Here is a 21786-nt window from a genome sequence, read left to right as displayed (position 1 = left end):
TAATTGCATATTTTGAGCTCTTTTAAAAAAAGTGCTGAACAGGGAAAACGTGAGGGGTTTTGTTGTTGCCGATGATGACATCATGCAGATGGCCTGTGAAAAGCAATAGGCCCAGGCGCGACTGTTCTGCACACAAAAAACGCCCAGCATGGAAGCAGATGTACATTTTCTGACCGAGGCAAATAGAATTAAGACACTGGAGAGCTGGAATCAAGCTGCCCAACAGCCTGGCTTGACTTTGAAGTCCAGAGACCTCTTCTTTTCCTCCCCCCCTACCCCACCTTCCTACTATTTAAAGAGATATTTATCAGGATCTTTGCTTTTCCCACTCTCTCCAAAGGGATTGGGGAGGGGGAGAGATCCTGGGACAGGTGCTGCCGCTGTATTCCCAAAGGACAAGGACACAAAACCTTTGTTGGCGATTCCCGCCAGCCCTCTTAAACTTTGCATCTTTTTCTGTGGTGCTGAGTCAATTGTTTCAGCTGTAAAGGATGGGGCAGAGCAAGGAGACGCAGAGAGAGAGTGAAGAGAGACAAGAGAGAGAGGGAGGGAGGGGGGAGAGATGATTTTCAGTGTGGAGGACATATATATATAATGGTTTTGGACATGTGTGACTTCTGGGCAACTCGCCCCCTCCCCGCCATTTCAAGTGAGAGATGAGGCCTTTCATCTTAAATGCTCGGGGGGGGGGAGAGAAAAATGTCAAGACAGCTTGCTTCTTACAGGGTTCTAATCTCTGTGCTTCAGGCTTCGGAAAGGTCCTGCTGCATTTGCTGTAGTCCTGCGTTCCGTGAAGGGGACACAACCAAATTAAACATTAAGCCATGGGTCAAATGTTCTCTAGCACATCAAGGGCCTCCCCTTCCATTGAGGAGGGGCGAAGGATATAGCTCCCTCTTTACCCTCTGCTAGTGATAGCTATATCAAGTGATTCCTCCACTCTCAGATCATGGAAGAGGGCTTGGATTAGTGTCGCTGGTTCCCAATAAGCAGTCTGGCTGCAGAATTTAGCACCACCTGAAGCTGCCACATGAGGTGCAAGGGCCTGACTCTGCCTAATGCTGTGTTCTGTGTGCTTGTGTAATATATTCTATTGTTTCTCCAAAACCCCTTCCACTTTCCCCTCTTTTCTCTTCTCTCTTCACCTGCTAGTCACACAGGTCAGTGGCAGGGCCTCTTATTTTCCCTGGTGTCTCCACATAGGGCTTGGAATCTGCTCTACCTGAAATCCTGCAGAGCTGCTCCCTGCCAGTAAAGACAATACTGAGCTATATGTGCAGGGATGACCCCAAAATAGTACCCCCCACTTCCCTATCCAGGAAGAAGTGGTGAGTGAATATCTAAATCAGGAGCAAGGGGGTAGTAAAGATAAACACTGGAATCTGCTGCCCCTGCGGATTCTGCCACCTGAGGCAGTTCATCAGCTTGCCTCATGAGTGGGCCGGCCCTGGCTTTATGAACTAATGGTCTGCCTTGGAATATGAGAGCTTCCTATGTTCCTAGACCAGGCATGTCAAACCTGCGGCCCTCCAGATGTTTTGGACTACAATTCCCATCTTCCCCAACCACTGGTCCTGCTAGCTAGGGATCATGGGAGTTGTAGGCCAAAACATCTGGAGGGCCGCAGGTTTAACATACCTGCCCTAGACCATTGATTTTGGTGCTCCACTGATGAAATAAAACTCCACTGATGAAATAAAACCCACTCCACCCCTCCGAAAATAGCCCCATTCACCACCCTAATAGGCCAACTGGAACTTTGGGGTGGGGGCAAATGGTGTCTGTTGTTGAGGTTCAACCATAGGAGAGACAGGTCAAGATGGTTCTATGGCTATATGGTCAGTGGAGGGTTGCCATTTGTTTCTAAAATTATTATTCAAAGGCAGCATTGGTGCCTATTTAATGAATGGTGTGTGTATGTGTGGGAGAAAGCTTTGTGAGCAGACCTGTGCTGCAATTATTATCATTTTGATCTTACCTGACAAGGGTGAATCATGCATCAAAGTGATGCAAAAGTCATGAAACGTACAACTGCAATAAAAAAAAGAACAGGGTATTCAAAGGTGAACAAATGAGTGAGTGCATAGTACCAAAAATGATTGATGCAGATAGCAGGCAGTTTACCTCTCCATGAATAGAACTAGGTCCCTGCGCCAGTGGAAAGGCATCCTTGCTTCATCATGACCCCAGAGTCTAGCAATCAGTCAAGAGCCAGTGTGGTGTAGTGGTTAAGAGCAGTTGACTCATAATCTGGTGAACCAGGTTCGCGTCTCTGCTCCTCCACATGCAGCTGATGGGTGACCTTGGGCTAGTCACACTTCTCTGAAGTCTCTCAGCCTCACTCACCTCACAGAGTGTTTGTTGTGGGGGAGGAAGGGAAAGGAGAATGTTAGCTGCTTTGAGACTCCTTTGGGTAGTGATAAAGCGGGTTATCAAATCCAAACTCCTCTTCTTCTTCTTCTTCTTCTTCTTCTTCTTCTTCTTCTTCTTCTTCTTCTTCTTCTTCTTCTTCTTCTTCTTCTTCTTCTTCTTCTTCTCTGTGTCAGAGGCTGCATGGTCTCCAGCTAAGGAGCAAGACCACATTCAGGGTTCTCAGCCTGCTGATAGAGATCAGAAGACCACTGAGCCTGAGGCTGTTGTGTGGGAGACCCCATAAGAACTGCCAGGACTACCGTGGCCTGTAAAGTCGGAGCCTGGACCCTCATTGGTGGCTTCCCCTGAGTCAGAGGAACCAAACGCCTCACACATGATCTCACTGGTCCAGCAGGGCAGAGAAGGCACCAGACAGGAAGCTAGGGAACATGAGATAGTTGACCCTTTAGGAACTGAAAGTTAGCCACAAAGGGGTGGGCCTGGGAGAGGTAGTCTGGGGGAAGAGGATCACAAAGGCTCTGTCTGCTCTCAACCTTTGTCACTTGGAGCTGTCCATAGTGCTGTAGCTCCTGCCTGCCTTACCCTCAGGGTCAGGCATCCGACCTGATCCGAACCCCCATATATTCATCCCTGTCAGTTGATGCTTCCGCTCAGCATGTTACAGGATAAGAACATAGGATAAAAGAGGAGGAGGAGGAGGAGTTTGGGTTTGATATCCCGCTTTATCACTACCCGAAGGAGTCTCAAAGCGGCTAACATTCTTCTTTCCCTTCCTCCCCCACAACAAACACTCTGTGAGGTGAGTGGGGCTGAGAGGCTTCAGAGAAGTGTGACTAGCCCAAGGTCACCCAGCAGCTGCATGTGGAGGAGCGTAGACGCGAACCCGGTTCCCCAGATTACGAGTCTACCGCTCTTAACCACTACACCACACTGGCCCTCAATGAGGGGTTGATGGTTGAACCACTCTTGGAAGTGTAGCTCTGGGAGGGGAATGTGTGTGTGTGGGGGGGGGTTCTCCTAAAGGTGCTAGTCCCTTCACAAAGCTACGGTTCTGAAGTGCTTCAGCAGTCGTCACTGGAACTCTGGGAATTGTAGCTCTGTGAGGGCAATAAAATTCTCCTAACAACTGCTACCCTCCTTACAAACAGCAGTTCCCAGGATTCTTTGGGTGAAGGAAGCCATGACTGTTCAAAGTGGCATCATAGTGTTTCAAATGTGTGGTGTGAATGTGGCCAGTCAGGTTAACCTCATTAACAACCAGCCAAATACTGGGACTAGAAGTCATTTTTCAGCAAGCACCGATAACCAAGAACAAAAGGTGCTTTGGTAAAAGGCTCCTGCTTCTTCTTTGCAACTTGGCAAAAACAGTACCCTTTGTTCCATAGCATTAATGGCAACCCTATACCCCCCCACCCCACATTACATTGGTTATTTTTTTTCTGCAGCCTTTGCAAAACTAAAAAACACTTTGTAATCCCTCCCTTTTATCCAGAACAGATTGCAGTTTTAAGCAGAGGGCCATAAACTGCAGGTTCAAAGAAAACTAAAGTGAATTAGCATAAAACGCTGGAATTCTCATTTAGGCAAACAGCAAGGCAGTTGCTCTGCCAGCAATTTTATGAGGGTTCTTTGGGTTGAGGGGTGGGGGAGTTTTCAAATGGAAACAAAGATGAAAAGAGTTGAGCAATCATGCCCCGCTCCCCGGTTTCCCACAAGGGAATCCTTAGATAGTTCAGTGTGGCTTATACTTTCAGCCTCAAGACCCTTCCATTGCAGCCAGATCAGACAAAAGTGCAGATGCTTGTGTAAAACATCCTCCCAGGACATCAGAACCTCCAAGTGTCCCTATTTTCCAGGGACAGTCACGGATTTACAGAAGCCATCCCGGTTTCTGATTCAATCCCAGATTGTCCCACTTTTCCTTAGGACGTTCCTACAGTATTTCCATTGGAGAAATGTGGGAGAGTATGCTGATAGGTAAAGGTAAAGGGACCCCTGACCATTAGGTCCAGTCGTGACCGACTCTGGGGTTGCGCGCTCATCTCGCATTATTGGCCGAGGGAGCTAGCGTACAGCTTCCAGGTCATGTGGCCAGCATGACAAAGCCGCTTCTGGCGAACCAGAGCAGCGCACAGAAACGCTGTTTACGTTCCCGCTGTAGTGGTACCTATTTATCTACTTGCACTTGGACGTGCTTTCAAACTGCTAGGTTGGCAGGAGCTGGGACCGAGCGACAGGAGCTCACCCCATTGTGGGGATTCGAACCGCCGACCTTCTGATCGGCAAGCCCTAGACTCTGTGGTTTAATCCACAGCGCCACCCGCGTCCCGGAGAGTATGGTAGGATGTCCCTATTTTCATCAGAGGGTATGGAGTTATGCGACCCCTGAGCCAAGGAGATAAGTAACTCTGCAACCTTTAGAAGACTTCTGAAGGCAGCCCTGTATAGGGAAGTTTTTAAAATGCTTAATATTTTATTATATATATATATATATATATATATATATATATATATATATAGTGTGTGTGTGTGTGTGTGTGTGTGTTGGAAGCCGCCCAGAGTGACTGGGACAACTCAGTCAGATGGGTGGGGTATAAATAATAAAAATTATTATTATTATTATTATTATTATTATTATTATTATTATTATTATGGAACAGGACGTCCCTATTTTCAACAAAGAAATGTTGGAGGGTATGGGCCATTGCAGAGTCAGAAAATGTGTAGTAAACGGCACCTGATGTGATCCAGGTGCTGGGCAACTCCTGTGTGAAAAAAGGTTGCAATGTTTGGTGCTTCTATACTTACCGGGGTGGGGAGACATAACAGAAATTTATTAAAGCATGCATGGTATGGGAAAAGGCTCCCCATGTTATTTCATGCAATTAGAACCTAGGAACTTCCAGTGATGCTGGATGGTGAGAAATTCAGCACAGACAAAAGAAACGGCTTCTTCACATTGTGAATGACTCTCAGGTGTGGTTTAGCTAATTATTTCAAACTTTGCATCGCCTTGAGATACGTGTGGGTGCTGGTCGATGAATAAAAATAATGATAATAATCGTCGTGCTATTGCAAGAAGCTCTTGTGGCCACTGACTTGGATGGCTTTTAAAAAGAGCATTAGACAAATTCATGGGGCGCATAAGGGCTGCTAGTTGTGAAGACTATGTACTGCCCCGCCCCCCAGGATCAGAGGAAGGACTTGCTGGGGGACAGGTGGAGGAAAGCATTACACACATAAATAAAAATTGCACCATTCCAAAGAACCTGGCAACCATCTTGCTGTGGCTGATGATTGAATCAAGCATGTTTTGATGCACATGTGCTCCTGCACATGTAAAATCCCATCAAGAACACTCATACACGGGCTGTGCACCTGATCTGGCTGAAGCCTGGACCCCAAACTGAATTGGGCAGATTCAGGGGGCATCTGAGCTTTGGACAGATAGATTGGGTTGAGACAGCCCTGGGTCACGTTGGTCCACCAGAGTGATCCAGGTCTGTTAGAAGGCAGGGGCTCAGGCAGCAGGTAGGAAAGTAGAATAATAAAAATGCAGAGTTGGAATGGACCCTGAGGGTCATTGGGTCCAACCCCCTGCAATGCAGGAAACTCAATTAAAGAATTCATGACAGATGGGCATCCAACCTCTGCTTAAAAACCTCCCAGGGAGGAGCGTCCACAACCTCCCGAGGGAGTCTGTTCCACTGTTGAACAGCTCTTATGGTCAGAAAGTTCTTCCTGAGTCAGAATCTCCTTTCTTGTAACTTGAAGCCATTGGTTTGGTCCTACTCTCTGGAGCAGGAGAAAACAAGCTTGTTCCATCTTCTATGTGATAGCCCTTGAGATATTTGAAGGTGGTTATCATATCTCCTCTCAGTCTCCTCTTTCCCAGGCTAAACATACCTAACTCCCTCAACCATTCCTCATAAGGCCTGGTTTTCATACCAAGAAGAGGAACATGACAGCCTTTTCAAAGGGCAACCTGGGGCTGGTTGAAAAAGGGCTTTCAAAAAGCCCCACACTTTGATTATGGGCACCTGTTCTTGGCAGGAGAACAGGAGCACACAGCCAAACTGAGGATTTGACATCCCACTCATCAGGTGGTGAGCAGAGGGTACAGTCTTGGGAACCCTGAGGGAAAGCACAGATGAAGCAGATCCCTGATCAGGCCCTGGATCAGATTTGGGGGTGAGGTGCAGAGCCATATAAGATTCCACTGTGCAGCATTTCAACAATATGCAGAAGCATATTTGCAGTGGAAATAAACAGATAATAATAATAATAATAATAATAATAATAATAATAATATTTATACCCCACCCATCTGGCCGGGTTCCCCCAGCCACTCTGGGTGGCTTCCAACAAAATAGTAAAATACAGAAATCCATCAAACATTAAAAGCTTCCCTAAACAGGGCTGCCTTGAGATGCCTTCTAAAGGTCTGGTAATTGTTGTTCTCTTTGACCTCTAGTGGGAGGGCATTCCACAGGGTGGGTGCCACTACCGAGAAGGCCCTCTGCCTGGTTCCCTGTAACTTGGCTTCTCGTAGCGAGGGAACTGCCAGAAGGCCCTCGGCGTTGGACCTCAGTGTCCGGGCAGAACGATGGGGGTGGAGACGCTCCTTCAGGTATACTGGACCAAGGCCATTTAGGGCTTTAAAGGTCAACACCAACACTTTGAATTGTGCTCAGAAATGTACTGGGAGCCAATGTACCGGTATGTCTTTCAGGACCAGTGTTATGTGGTCTCGGCGGCCGCTCCCAGTCACCAGTCTAGCTGCGGCATGAAAGAACTGAAAGCAGGTTTTTGTATACCATTTTGAGGCTTTCCATTCTAACAGTCTCAAGCGGAATATACATTTTATGAAATATATAAATTTATATATAAAGCTGTCAGCTGCTGAAAAAATGCTCCAGAATCCCTAAATGGATTTTAGAAACCCTCTTGAGCTAAACAACATTTTCGGAAGGCGTGAAACTTGGAGCAGAGTAAGCCCACAGACCTACAAAGGAACAGCCAGGAGAAACAGGCTCATTCTTTAAATATGAACCCTCACCTTGTGGGAGGTGGGGGGGGGGGCGAGGAACTATTCAGGGGAGGGGTTTCGAGAGTAACATCCCAACAGCAAAACAGCGACAGAACTGGGCAAGGGAAGGGATGCAGAACATCACATCAAACGGAGCTCTGATTACGCCTCTGTTAGATAACCAGCAAATCGCAGCATGGGGGCTTGAAGGAAATGAGCACTTGATAAATATTTTCCACAACAAAACACAATTGGTTTCAATGGGATCGTGCTCTGTTTCTCATTAGTTACCCTTCACTTGTTAGACAAGTTCCATATTTCACAGAAACCCCACTGTGATATATATATATATCTGGGGGGAAGAGCAGCCATCCGTTTAACCACGCGGTTGTTGATGTTTTCAGGCTCCTTCCTTTAAAATATATATACATCTGTTTCGCCTCCCTTCCTCGCGCCTCACCTTTCCTTCTCCCCTTAAGGAGGCACCCGAGAAGAGTTTAAAAGCCAGGGGACCACGCCGCCGGCCCTTTTGATGCTGAAGAGGTGCAATAGGCCCCAAAGCCATTATCACGGCCTTGACAGGGTGCTGTAGTATCAAGCCACGTACAAAAAAGCACTCAGCTGACACGAGAGGGGGGAGTAGGGGAGGGGAGGAGGCTCACTCTTCTTCCCACCCCACCCCCACCCCACTGCCTTTTCTCCCCCCCCACAAGCAGCCTTTTTGTGCTCATTAAATGCAACCTTATCTCTGAAATGACAAGTGCACCTAATCTCGTTTTCTGACAAGCAATTCTGACAGCACCTTCCTTTTGATTTTGAAGACACGTAGCTAGACATATATTAATCTGTCAGTCACAGCCCCCTAGGAAAGACGGGGGTAGGGGAGGCAGGAGGGGGGAGAGAGAAAGAGAAAAAGAGAAAGAGAGAGGAGTATTTGTCAAAATGAGAGACACACACACAAAAAAGGAGACAGTCAGCCCCAGTATATACAGATCTCTGTGTATTCCACACACAGATTCGAAACATCAAATCCTGGACCAAAGACGGCCATCATTTATGAGTATTCCATAAGGGAGTTACTAGTTTTGAGGACCATAAGTTTTCCTTCCTGATACTGTTTACAGAGCACTAGTTTATGATAGAACTGGAACCTGGGGGGCCCCAGACATGAATAAACTCTCTGCTTTGCCACATAACACTCTTTCAAGTAGTAACAATTACTTGGGTCAATCGGGCCCATGTTGGGCGAGCAGCACCCAGCAGGATCGAGCCCTTTGCTCACTAGCCGCAGGGCTGAACCCTTCTGCGTTGGGCTTGAGTTTGCAACATTGCGTGTTCCCCTTCCCCTCCTGGCCAATTGTTGAACTTGGGTTTAAAACTAATGAAACATAAGCCCTATCCCTAAAACTGATTTGGGACCAGATCCAGGCTAGATCCTGGACGGGTTGGGTGTTTCCTGGATCCTTTCGGGGAGAAGGCTGTGCACAGGACTAGAAGTAATGGTTTAGGCAGTGGTGACACGCAAGGGTCCCATTTAGCAGAATAAGCAGGAGGGACCACAATACATAGCTCAGTTGGTTAGAGCGTGGTGCTGATAATGCCAAGGTGGCAAATCCCTGTGTGGGACAGGTGCATATTCTGCATTACAGGGGGTTTCACTGTTGGGCCATTGGTTTAAATACAATTCTCAACATTTATGTGGCAAGCTGTGATTGGGGATATTTTTAATCCCTGTGGAAATTGGGTGTTTGTGTTTTTTCTTTTTTTAAAAAAAATATATATATTTGAAGAGCTTCAGATTGCTTCACCTCACCTTGCCTCACCTCAAAGGGCCTCTGCTTCTTTCCAAATATGCCCACCTCACCCTGGGAATCAGGCAAAGCAGCTGTACATCCCCAGGTCACCCCACACCTTAAAATACCTTTCCCTGTCATTGTCAGGAAACACAGGATCTCGCCGCCTGGGAACTGTAGTTCATCACCCCACACCAATTTTAAATTCCCAGCACATTAAACTTCTCACGATGGTTTGGGGAAAACCATGTCTCTTAAACCTGTTTTAAATATGTGGTGTAGATGTGAAGCAGTACCATTTCCCATGTAATGCAAACATTACGCTCTTGTTCGGTGGTGAAATACAAAGTAGGTCTCCCATCTGCACTCTGATACATTTCCTAAAACAATGCTTTCATGAGAAAGATGGGAACAATTAATGATTGCATGGCCACATCATGTTGTAGACGCTGTTAGGGGGTTCAGGGTTTGGTTTTTCTTAAGGAGTCAAAACAATCGGAATCTTTTGCAGGGCGCACACCCCAGCCAAACTAAAACAGTTTTAAATGTAGATTTGGAAGAAGTCTTGTGAGACATTGGTGGTTGGAGGTTGGGGGCTCAGGGCAGGAAATGGAGAGCAAGAACACCCCCAACCTATAAGAGCGCCAGATAAGCCCTGCCAATGCAGCAGCCTGTTTTCACAGAGGCCAACCAGAGGCCAATGGGAAAACCACAAGCAGAACACGGGCGCAACAGCACTCTCTCCACCTGAAGTTTCCGGCAATCAGAGGCATATTGCCTCCAGCAGTGGTGGTAGAATGTGGTTGTCTGAACTCTGGGGCAGATCTCCAGCAAGGTGACCCCCACGACTCTTGAATTTAACTTAATAAATTAATTTAGAATTTATTAAAGTTTACTCACATGTTTGCCTTACCCTGTATGTGCCCACTCAACTACTTCAGTTGTAAGAAATCTTTTTTTTTCCTTCTGGCAGCACCTACACTTTGGAACTCCCTGCCTATTGACACCAGGCAAACACTTTCCCTGCACTCTTTTCAGTGCCTGCTTGAAGCATACTTGCTTAGGCAAGCCTACCCACACATGTAGATGTGGCTGCATTGATTTATTCATTTTTTACCAGCAATTTAATTTAACTTTAAATATATTTAATTGGTTTAAACTATTTTTATTGGTTATTTTTTATTGTAGGCCAGGTTTTATTACACTCAAGCAGTATAAAAATTTTGCTCTGGTGAAATGCATCCTAGAATAGTGTTAGGGTCAACTTGAATAAAAATATGGGGGGGGGAGGTAAACCATGCCCCGTGTAATTGATCACATGTTGGGGCATACCTGCACCATCAACTTTGGGGGGGGGAGGGCAGCCCCTCAACTATTTTATGGGAGGGAGGAGGGACCTCAGCCCCTAGGAATTGGCTCCTATGGCACCCATAGGAAACTCTTATTTCCCAGGATTCATTGGTGTGTTGGGTGGCGGGGAAACCCAGAGTGCTCACGTGGTATTGTACAGCTTTAAATGTAACGTGTAGATGTGACAGCCTGGAGTGCTCAGTTGGATAGAGCATTGTGCTGATAATGCCATGGATGCAGATTTGACCCCCCGTTTGTGGCAGCTGCATATTCCTGCTTTGCATGGGGTTGGACTAGTCACTAGATGATCCTCAGGGTCCCGTCCAATTCTATGATCCACGTGGCCTTTTTGACTCAAAGACACTCTGGGTGTTTTACTTCACTTCCTTAACCTACTTCTCCGGCTTGGGGGGCTCCTCTGTTAAATTATTTTCAGGGATTCGTTGCGGGGAGATTTTCTGCCACGCGGGCGCCTGCTGTCTTACAGTTATCCCGCCGGGAGCTGTTTCCAACGAAACTCCGGCCTGCAGCCGGACTGGGGAGGCGTGCGGCGCAGCCAAGCGGCGGAGGCGGGGAGCGGGAGGCGGAGCCTGCGCCGGGGCGGAGCGGGCGGGCGAGTCGGCGCTGCTGGCTGGCGGTGGGAAAGCAGCCGTGCCAGATTGCGGAGCCGGCGGAGTGAGCGGGCGCGCGGCAGCCGGCGGACAGGCGCTGCTTTTTTCCTCAGCGGCTTCTGCTCCGGAGCCCCAGGCCGTCCGGGGAGTGGGGCGCGCCTTCGTTTTGGGCCACGCTTTTGGACTTTCTGGATTATGGGATCGCTTCGCTGCCGGCGCGCCTCGGTGCCCATGGAATTCACTTGAAGCGGGGAGGGGGGCAGCTTGGAGAGGCGCTTTGTGTGCGCGAACAAGAGGCGGTGGATCTGGGAGCTCTCGTTCCCCGGCACCCTTTTATCTTCCCTTCTGGAGGAGACGAGGCAACCACACGGGAACAGTCGACGCCGCCGACGCCGCCGTCTTTGGGCGCCGGGAGCCTCTCCAAAGCGCGCGGTGCCAAAAGGGGTTCTTTGCGCCCTGGGCGCACATGCTTCCCTTTCTCCTGCCGGCTGGAATCTCCCAGCACGCCCCCTGATTTCCACCCCAGCCCCTCCTCTTCCTTAGCCGCTTTAGCCCTTCGGCGGCTTCTTCTTCCTCCCTAACCACCGAAGGACCGGCGATTACGCCCCCACCCACCCACTCCGCTAACCCACTCCGTCGCAACAACTCTTCTTCCCGGAATGGCTGTGCGCTCTGGAAGACCTACAACAAGAAAAGGCTCGCTCTTGGATGGAATAGTTTGGTTTTTCTTTTGGGAGTAAGCGTTTCTTCTGAGCAGACGGACCCGAGTTTGTCGGAAACTCAATCTCCACCACGCCCCTCTAAAAACAAAACAAAACAACAAAACACCATGAACTTGGGGGCTGTCAATTGGGGTTAACCCTTTGCGCGATCAGGTAAATGGGCTCATGCAATTGCGCTCGGGGCAAAATTTGAACGACCCGCTAGGTGTGGTGCGTGTCTCTGTATATTGTACCTTTGCTTTCTTTCACGCACCGTTTGTGTCTGGTGAGATGGAGTCTTAGTTGGTTTAGTACAATGTGTGTGTGGGGTGGGGGGGCAGCGGCTTCGTGCATTGAAAGCTGCCCCCCAGACCTGCCACAAACCCATGGTCTTCCGGAGGCTGTTGTTGCTGTGCTTCTCTCCTCTGTTTTCTTCTTGGAATCAGAATTCCTCGTGGCTAGCTTGCAATCCACGCTGAAATGGCGCAAGTTGAAAGGATGGGTGGTGTGCCTTTTTGCCCACCACCCTCAAGAAAAATATTCGTGGTGGTGGGGAGGGCTGGGCAGGCTTGTCCCACAGCCACAAGCCTGTCATATCACCTCTGTCCCTTCCTCATCTAAAAGAAAACAAAGCCAACCCAATCTATCAGTGCAGAAGAGGGTGTCATCTTCCATTGGGAAACAACAACAACAACCAGTTTGCTCTTGGAAGTCTGTTTGGGAACAGTGTTCCAGTATCTGGAAGGCTCTTGTTGAATAGATGAGCGAACAGTTTCCATGTCCTGGCTTACTGGCTTTTAAAATAATTGAAAGGAGGCGCTTAATTTCTTGCTCCATCCTGTTGTGCTTGACTGTGGAACCTGGATTGGGAAGGTTTTGGAGACTGAATGAGTTTGACATCTGCAAATCTCTCTTTTTCTCTCCTTGATGAGCTTGGTGGCGTTTCCCTTTGGGTGTACTGTCCCCACCCTCAGTGTATATGGCATGCAAATCCTCATTATTATACCATATTACTGCTGTTACATCCTGACTGAGGCTAGGCTGGTGTTGTGCATAAGGAATTGACTCCAAAGTGACCTCCCCCCTTCTTTCCTTTTCGCTGGTACTTGCTTATGGAAGGTACATAGCAATAAATAAAAAAAGCGCTGTTGCACTCCCACCCAAAATAGTATTTCTCTTGCATCTCCACATAGCCTGTCAAGCACACTACTTTGTTATGGGGTGACCTCACTGCAGGCTTTCCTGCCTGGTGTGGGCACCTCTTTTCAAAATTTAGTTCGTGGCTTTTCTATCTTGCAGTTCCTCAGACCTGCTTTGATTTCAGACAAGTTGCCTTATTGTCTGTTTTTCAGACCATGCCTGGTCAATCCCCTTGCTGTCTGGGTCTTCCGATGTAGATAAACACAGTGACTATTCTCTGGCACAGCTAAAAAGGGGTGTTGTTGTTGTTGTTGTTGCTACTACTTACTCCTTTTATCTTGCTTTACCTCCAAGAAATCCGGGGGGGGGGCACAAAACACACACTTACTTCTGCTCCCTTCCCAGTCCTCACAATACCCCTGTGGTAGGTTAGGTTGAAAGAGAGGTACTGGCTGACCCAAGGTCTCCCAGCAAGCTTTGTGACTGAGTAGTGATTTGAACCAAGGTCAAAATGTAGAGTTCTCTTCCATACACCACAGCGGCCTTCTTTTTTTGACATTTACTTGAGCTGTGTGGATGGGTCATTTTCTCTCTCTCCAGAGAGACTGGATTATGGTATAGTAAAGCGCCATCACCCTCAATATGTTCGCGTCCTTGCAGTGAGATATATATATACACATATCTCCTGACCTGCTGTGGGTCTCTTGGACCAGATATATGCCAATAAAACATGTCGTATGCCTTCTTTCAGGTCTCTAAAAACAACCAGAACTTCCATTGTCTCTGCTTTGCCTCCCTCTGTGTGGTGTTGGAAGAACGGGGTGTCTGAGGAATGGAGAGGCTGCTTTCTCGCTCTCTGGGAAGATGGTTATTAGGATTGTGGAAAAAACAGGTCCCAGGGTTGGGAAGATGAATGTAAAAGCAGCTGGGTGTTGCCTCCCCCCCCACCGTCTTGTGCTCATGGGCCGAGAGCAGGGGAAGAGGATCTCTGCGCACTCAGCTAATAGGTTGCAGCGTGTAGAGTCTCTGTTCTGCGAGGGCAGGCTTTCCTTGATGCAAAGCAGTCTCTCGGCCCCTAATTATGGCTTGCAGGATTCTCTCTCTCCCCCCCCCCCCCAGGCGGGAGGTGGCTTGCGGTGGCTGGATCCCACTTTCAAAAAGCCTTTCATGTCAGAGCTGATGTTTTTGCAAGTGCCTGGCCTTGGCTCATGCCAAGAAAGAAAAGCGCCAACCCTTTTTCTGTCTGGACAGGAAATATTTTTTGAGTAATACATCCCCCTGTATGGCAATAAATTCCTTGATGGAAGAGAGGAGGAACTGATTTTCCTTAGCCTGGAGGTTTGCTGACTTTTAACGTTTGGAGTCCAAGGGGAATGAAGGAGGGGTGTGCTTGGGAGCTAAAAGGTTTAATCTTAAAGGCAAGAAGAAAATGAAAGAGAGAGGGAGGGAGGGAGGTGGTGGCTCCCTCCCCAAACTCATCTTTGTTCACACAATGTCTGTAGCCAGAAGAGCTGATGAGGCTTTTGTCAAAAGCGGGATTGGATTGAAGGCACTGCTGGGGGAGCAAGGACCATAGTTTTGGGGGTAGAGCATCTGCCTCACATGAAGGAGGTCCCAGTTCAATTCCCAGCATCTCCGGTTAGGATTGGGACAGAGACTCCCTGTCTGAAATGCTGGAGAGCTGCTGCCAGTCAGTGTAAGCAGCACTGAGCCAGATGTACCCGATGGTCTGACTAATAGGATCTATGGGTATCTGTCGAGAGGCTTGCTTGTCAAAATGTATTTGAACTCAGCGTTAGCGCATCCAAACACACTTGGCTCCCCAATGGCAAACAAGCAGGGTGCGTGTTTTCCATCGCCTTCTGAAAGAAGGCCTTGAGAAGAAATGAAAGGGTCCTGTCCCCCTCCTGCCACCATGCAAAAGAGGCCCAGTTTATTGGTCAGAATTATAATTTCCCATCTGAAAAAAATGGCCTTTGGTAAATGGAACTTTGCAGGTCCCATTGCCTGTTCCTCTCCCGGAGAGAGCAAATTTCCTGCTGCTGCTGCTGGTAATAAATTGATTTCCTGCCCATCATCCCCCATGCCTCTCCCTATTTTTATTTATTTATTTTTTGTATATAAAAAACTTGAGTTCATTTGAAACTGGGACCCGTTTGACACCTCCTTATCTTGGCTTCTCCAGCTTCTCTTTGCTGAAGAAAATAGGAAATCATTCAGTGTAAAAGGACAGAGGTTTGCACTTTGCAATTTGACTAGAGGAGGAAATGAATCGAATCATTTGTAAGGGAGTTCCCCAAATGCCTCCTGTTTTTACCTCCACCAAACAGTCCAAACACAAGTTCAAGGCAAGTGTCCTCCTTGCCTCTCCAGTGTTCTTTCCCCTCAATAATTTATTTCTTAAATGGTGTTGGGGGGCATGCTACTAAAAGTTGATATGACTGAGTGTAGTGTTGGATGGAATATCTGTTTTGTGTTGTGTTGTGATTTGCAAACATCCCAAGCAACCTCAGCAGCGGTACTGAGAAAGGGTTTCTGCCAGAGACTGCAGGAGTATTCCGTAGATAAATGGCGTTTTCCTTAATTATTTGCTGTCACCGCAAACATGAGGGTGGATGTGTTACATTGTGCATTCAAAGTCTCAAAATACTGTAACATAGTTTTTACCAAAAAATTCAGTCTGTAACCTTCCTTTAAACAATTGAAAGTTGCAAATTAAATAGGGGAGGAATGAGCACGAAACATGCACTCAAAGCGTTGTTTTGGATCTGTGGGGGAGATCTGGATTCGAACGCATGGCAGCGGATGAAGCCAGTGCGGAAAGCTATTCTTTTGGGTCGCAGATCCGGTTGAATGGCAAGGTTAGGAAAACAACGAGGAACCTCTCAAATTGGGTGAAATAGGTGACTCCTCTCCTCTTGAAGGCAAACTTCTCTCTGGTTGGTTTGCTTGGCTGTTCTGCGGGATGAATCTGTCTGCAGGTAATACACCCAACATTTGTAATGGGTGTGTGTGTGTGTATTTTGTATTGCTGTGTCCTAAACACAAGGAGTTTTAATCTGCTGAAATCACTTCAGAATACTGAGAATAAAGCCTTAAAAAACAACAACACACCAAATGAAGAATTACTAGTAAATAAAAACATTTTTGGTCTTTTCAGTCGGTTTTTTCAGTTATAAAGGATGCAGTTCTGTGTAAATTCATTTCAGTGTAATCCCTGTTAGAACTTACCTATAAGTTAACATGTATAGGATCAGCTGTAGAAACAAGTGGTTAGTATCCCCGATGTTCACAAATGTATGAGTGTTGCTTTAATTTCTTCATATGCTACATATTAACGTTCAATTTAACTTACCATTTATCCATTGTTTACAGGCGCACAGAGCACAAATCGCTGGCTTTTGCCGAGTTCTTAATTTGTTTTTCACATGCACAAAGCTTTCTCTTTCTCTCGCACTAATTGCTAGCAGGAAATCTTAATGGCTGGAATGGCATCTTTTCCCACTCTTGAAAGCAATTTCCTATGAGCATGTAGATGGTGGATCTTGACTGTAGCTATGCTTGTGAATCAAGGGCTCTGGAACGTAATCTGGCGGCCGCAGAAGCTGTTAAATCTGAGCCCCGCAATATACTACTACCTGATATAGTTTGCATTAGTAAACGTGTTCCATGAGTGAAATAAGAGGGTTCAAATGAGAAGGCAATTGTTAATTACAAGACTGGTTAGAAAGAGAGGCTATATTCCTGTGGCTACAACTGTGGGAGCCTGCCGTTTGGTGTGTATGCTGTATTCTGCTGAAGAGAGTGGGACTCGCTTTAAAAAAACATGCATAGGATTGCACTATGACAGTCAATGTGCTGTCTGGATTCCAACTCTTGCCAGTCCCAAAGCAACATGGCTAATGGTCAGCGATGCTGGTGGTGGCTGAAGCTGCTGGGAATTATAGTCAAAACATTTGCTGAGCACCAGGTTGGGGAAGACTGTGCTAACAAATTAGCTGGATGCTTGTCGTTTGGCAAAATATCCTAAAACGTGTACATTTGGGTGTCAATTTGCATAGATTTGCTCAATGGAGGCTGCTTTTCTCTTATTATTGGGGGGGGGGAGGGTTGCTTTTCAGGAAGTCTTTAGAGAGATTTAAGAGGTGAGATTAGTGTTCAGGTGGCTTCCAGTCTGCTTGTATAATGTCGAGCAGCAAGTGAGCTCTCTTGTAAACAAAGCTCCGGAATGGCTGATTAAAACCGTACGCATTTTATTTCAAATTTGGCATCATGGTGAAGAAACACGCGCCATAGTATAGCGGTTATCAATTCAATTGAGAAAATGGGTTTTTTTTTAATCCTGCTTATTTTGACCAAGATTAATGTATAATTGAGACGGTGGCAACCGTCTGCTGCTTGGTCTGATAAAACATCCCACAGTAGCGATGGGTGCGCACAGCGATGTGAAGTGTGCAGATGCTCTGAAATGTTCCAAGTCTGGTTAATGAACAGGTAGTAAGGCAGAGATGGGAAGGCCACTGTTTTCCTATCCTTGGCCTAAGATGTCTTAAAGGAAGTCAATGAGTTTGTATGGAGGCCCCGTTGTGGTTGTTTGTGAGATCAGATTATCATCGGCGTGGAAATTTAAATCCTGCGCTCAGTTGTGAGCAGGCTAAACATGCCTCTGTCTAACCTACTTCAGAGGGTCTGTCTTCATGTATGCCTTCTCAGGTCTGCTTGGATGGAACGGGATACAAATGATTATTGCCGTACAGTATCTCTCTTGAATTGCAATGTGGTTTGTAATTGCTTAGAGTTCGTATTGTATTGAGAAAGTACACACAAACACACACACACAATATATGTTTGTGCGTGCGTGCATGCTGCTGCTGATTTGAATACGCAACAATTAAAAACAGACCGGCAGAAATATTGAGCGTTCTCTCTCTGAACCCCATAAAACACTGCCAGATCTACTGTAGGAATTAAGAAATGGCCAAATAGCACCATCTTCTGGGCATTTAGGGTTTGAGATTCATATTTCACTCTCCTCCACCATAATTTATTTCTGTCTGCGACTTAAAATCTCTTTTTTGTGCCCTTGAAGTGTAAAACAATAAATATCCCCCCCACTACCTTTATGTTGGTATATACTTGACTTAACAATCTAATGTGTATTTCTTTTCAATTGTTGTTTTTTAGGTCTCTGACTCCAGTTCTGAAAAGTTGTTCAACACTGTTGCAAACAAAGGTAAGAGTATAATCCTCCCAGATCTGATTCCAGGCCTGCCTGTTTGCTGCATCACATCTTTGTATGTGCAGTCACAAATTAAACCAAAGGTTTTGTGCTCAGAATCTCCAGTTTTTCCTGAGACACTCCCAGCTGTTTGGTATTTTTGAGCCATTCTGCTGAAAAGTATTTTTTTTAAAAAATGTTAGAAATCTACACAACACACCAGCACCACACATATATTTTAAACATGACGGTGCCACTATAACAGCCATGGCTCACCGCCCCCTCCCCCCTGGCAAAAAAAGGCATCAAGGGAGCTGTAGCATTATTAGGGACGCGGGTGGCGCTGTGGGTTAAACCACAGAGCCTAGGGCTTGCCGATCAGAAGGTTGGCGGTTCGTTCGAATCCCCATGACGGGGTGAGCTCCCGTTGCTCGGTCCCAGCTCCTGCCAACCTAGCAGTTCGAAAGCATGTCAAAGTGCAAGTAGATAAATAGGTACCACTACAGCGGGAAAGTAAACGATGTTTCCGTGTGCTGCTCTGGTTCGCCAGAAGCGGCTTTGTCATGCTGGCCACGTGACCTGGAAGCTGTACGCTGGCTCCCTTGGCCAATAACCCCAGAGTCGGTCACGACTGGACCTAATGGTCAGGGGTCCCTTTACCTTTATCCCCCTCATGGAGCTGCAATTCCCAGAGTACCATGGGAAGAGGGATTGTTAAACCACTCTGGGAATTGGAGTTCTGTGAGAGAAAGGGGTCTCTTAGAAACTCAACACCCTTAAGAAACTATGGTTCACAGCTGTGACTGTTAAAGTGGGTATCACAGTGCTTTTAATGTATGGTGCGCATGAATCCTTTCATAAAGTATATATGGATGGCCAGGCATGAATTCATATGATGTTCAGAAAGAGCATTAAAAAGGCTTCAGTTTTGAGCTCATTTCAATAACATGTCGATTTGGGGAATGTTTAAATATGCTTTGCCTCTTGATCCGCTTGTGTGATTGATACAGAATTATGAATTGCCAGTTTGTAGGGCAGGCAGTTACCGTTACATGATATCTGGAATGTTTGTGGCAGCAGTTGTTACCTGCATGTTTGTCCGGTGGGAATCAATCAGTAAGAGATAGGCAGAAACACAGTTTTAACCAATGCATTATTCCATTAATCCCTTCCAAATGTTTTTCTTTATAATGTTTTCTTTATAATGTTTTCTTTATAATGGAGATCATGGCAAGCATTGCAGTGGTGCTTTGTGGGGTCAGAATTTTGTGTGCAGTGTTCTGATTTTTGATTACGCTTGTCTGGAGGCTGGTAAGTTGGTTAATTCATGTGGCGAGACTCTTTTTGAACTTCTGGTTTTCTCCTCTCTCGTGGATTTTGTTGAGCAAATGAAGTAGCATAGAGAGGGCATTCTTTCGCAGAGTATTGTATCCTGGAAAAGCCTGGCAGCCTTTGTAGAGGTGGGGCTGCATCTTAATGGTGGAATGCTTTGCTTGATCCCTAGTAGCTCCAGTTTAAAAGTATCATGTGATGGGAAGGGCCCTTCCACATGAAACAAAACACAGGAGAGCTGTGAGCAGTCGATGTAGACAAGATGCCCAGAATCTACTCTAGGTGAACCAGTGACCTATCTCACTAGAAAGCGGATTCATACCTTGAGGTGCCTATACAGGCAATGCCAGGAACAGTGAATGCACAATTTATTTAAGGGCAGTATAAGCTTAGTTTATATCAGGGGTTCCCAAACTAAGACCCGGGGGCCAGATGCGGCCCAATCACCTTCTAAATCCGGCCCGCGGACGGTCCGGGAATCAGCATGTTTTTACATGAGTAGACTGTCCTTTTATTTAAAATGCATCTCTGGGTTATTTGTGGGGCCTGCCTGATGTTTTTACATGAGCAGAATGTGTGCTTTTATTTAAAATGCATCTCTGGGTTATTTGTGGGGCATAGGAATTCGTTCATATTTTTTTTTCAAAATATAGTCCGGCTCCCCACAAGGTCTGAGGGACAGTGGACCGGCCCCCTGCTGAAAAAGTTTGCTGACCCCTGGTTTATATACTTAAAACTGTCAAAACCATGTGAAAACACCTTCTTCTTTTTTGCCAGAAGTTCCTCTTCTTCACCTTTAACTTTGGGCAGGTCATGCTTCATCATATCATCCTCTCAGATACCCCTAAACTGCTCTTGGTTTTGAACCTGTTACTACTAAACTAAGGCAGAAGCATAAATGAACGATTGTTGTATAGCAGATAAGAGCTAGCCACTCCTACAAACTGCCACCGATGCAGGATGTAAACAAGGAGCAATGCATGTCTTGTGCTCATTCAACATTATAATTATTATTAGTGGGGTGTCTGGTGGGGAATTTGCACGGTTGCAAGATCTGCTTGAAGATAACCCTGGGCTTTCATTGCCCTTGTGTGGAAGGACTTTGTCCATAAATTTTAAGAAAAAATGTCGTTTCTTTGCAAAATGGTACAAAAATGTACTTTGGGTTATTGGGGTGTGTGTGTGTGTGTGTGTTGAAAAAAGGTAATTATAACCCTTCAGCTATCACAGACCTTGAAAACTATAACACAACACAGAAGTTTCTTATCTTCATATTTGGAGGTGATGGGGATTGCGGTTTAAAACATCCTGGTGTGCGTGGGGAGACTGGTACAGTGGTGCTTCGCTTAACGAATGCCCTGCTTAACGAAATTTCCGCTTAACGAAAGGATTTTTCGAGCGGAGGTTGCCTCGCTAGACGAATGAAAATTCGTCTAGCGAATCGCGGTTTCCCATAGGAATGCATTGAAATTCAATTAATGCGTTCCTATGGGCAAAAAACAATGCGATAAAAATTCAATGCATTCCTATGGGACTCGCTAGATGAATTTTTTCGTTATAAGAAAAGACCCGTGGAACGAATCAAATTCGTCTAGCGAGGCACCACTGTATTGAATCTTACTGCAGTTACGTGCTATATATATATATATATATATATATATATATATATATATATATATATATATATATATAGGGACCCAGGTGGCGCTGTGAGTTAAACCACAGAGTCTAGGGCTTGCTGATCAGAAGGTCGGCAGTTCAAATCCCTGCAATGGGGTGAGCTCCCGTTGCTCGGTCCCAGCTCCTGCCCACCTAGCAGTTCAAAAGCACATCAAAGTGCAAGTTGATAAATAGGTACCGCTCCGGCGGGAAGGTAAACGACATTTCCATGCGCTGCTCTGGTTCACCAGAAGCAGCTTTGTCATGCTGGCCACATGACCCGGAAGCTGTCTGCAGACACACGCCAGCTCCCTCGGCCTATAGAGCGAGATGAGCGCCGCAACCCCAGAGTCGGTCATGACTGGACCTGATGGTATATATATGAACATTCTGTAATTTGTGACCATGAGCTTTGTGTGGGCTTTTTCAACACACACATCACTTGCTCCTGAGGTGATTTGTAAATATTTCCGTGCAACAGAGCATATGGTCTTAATTGCAGGCGCTCTTATCTCATGGATCATATGTCAGCCTTTTCAACACTACAGTTCCTTGCTCTCCCTCCCACTTGCACGTGCCC

General features: G+C 46.4%; 1 protein-coding gene across 1 annotated transcript in view; it reads left to right on the top strand.

The window, feature by feature from the left end:
• The window catches only part of AUTS2 (activator of transcription and developmental regulator AUTS2), a 700397-nt gene that overhangs the window by 605564 nt on the left and 73047 nt on the right, over positions 1 to 21786 (top strand). The window contains exon 6 of the mRNA XM_060283030.1: positions 18182 to 18230. Coding sequence (XP_060139013.1) covers positions 18182 to 18230 — 49 coding nt within the window. The remainder of the gene's footprint in view (positions 1 to 18181; positions 18231 to 21786) is intronic.

Source organism: Zootoca vivipara, chromosome 15, assembly GCF_963506605.1.
Source record: "Zootoca vivipara chromosome 15, rZooViv1.1, whole genome shotgun sequence".
Taxonomy (NCBI): domain Eukaryota; kingdom Metazoa; phylum Chordata; class Lepidosauria; order Squamata; family Lacertidae; genus Zootoca; species Zootoca vivipara.
Note: the sequence above shows the minus strand (reverse complement) of the source record. Positions and strands in the feature narration are given on the sequence as shown.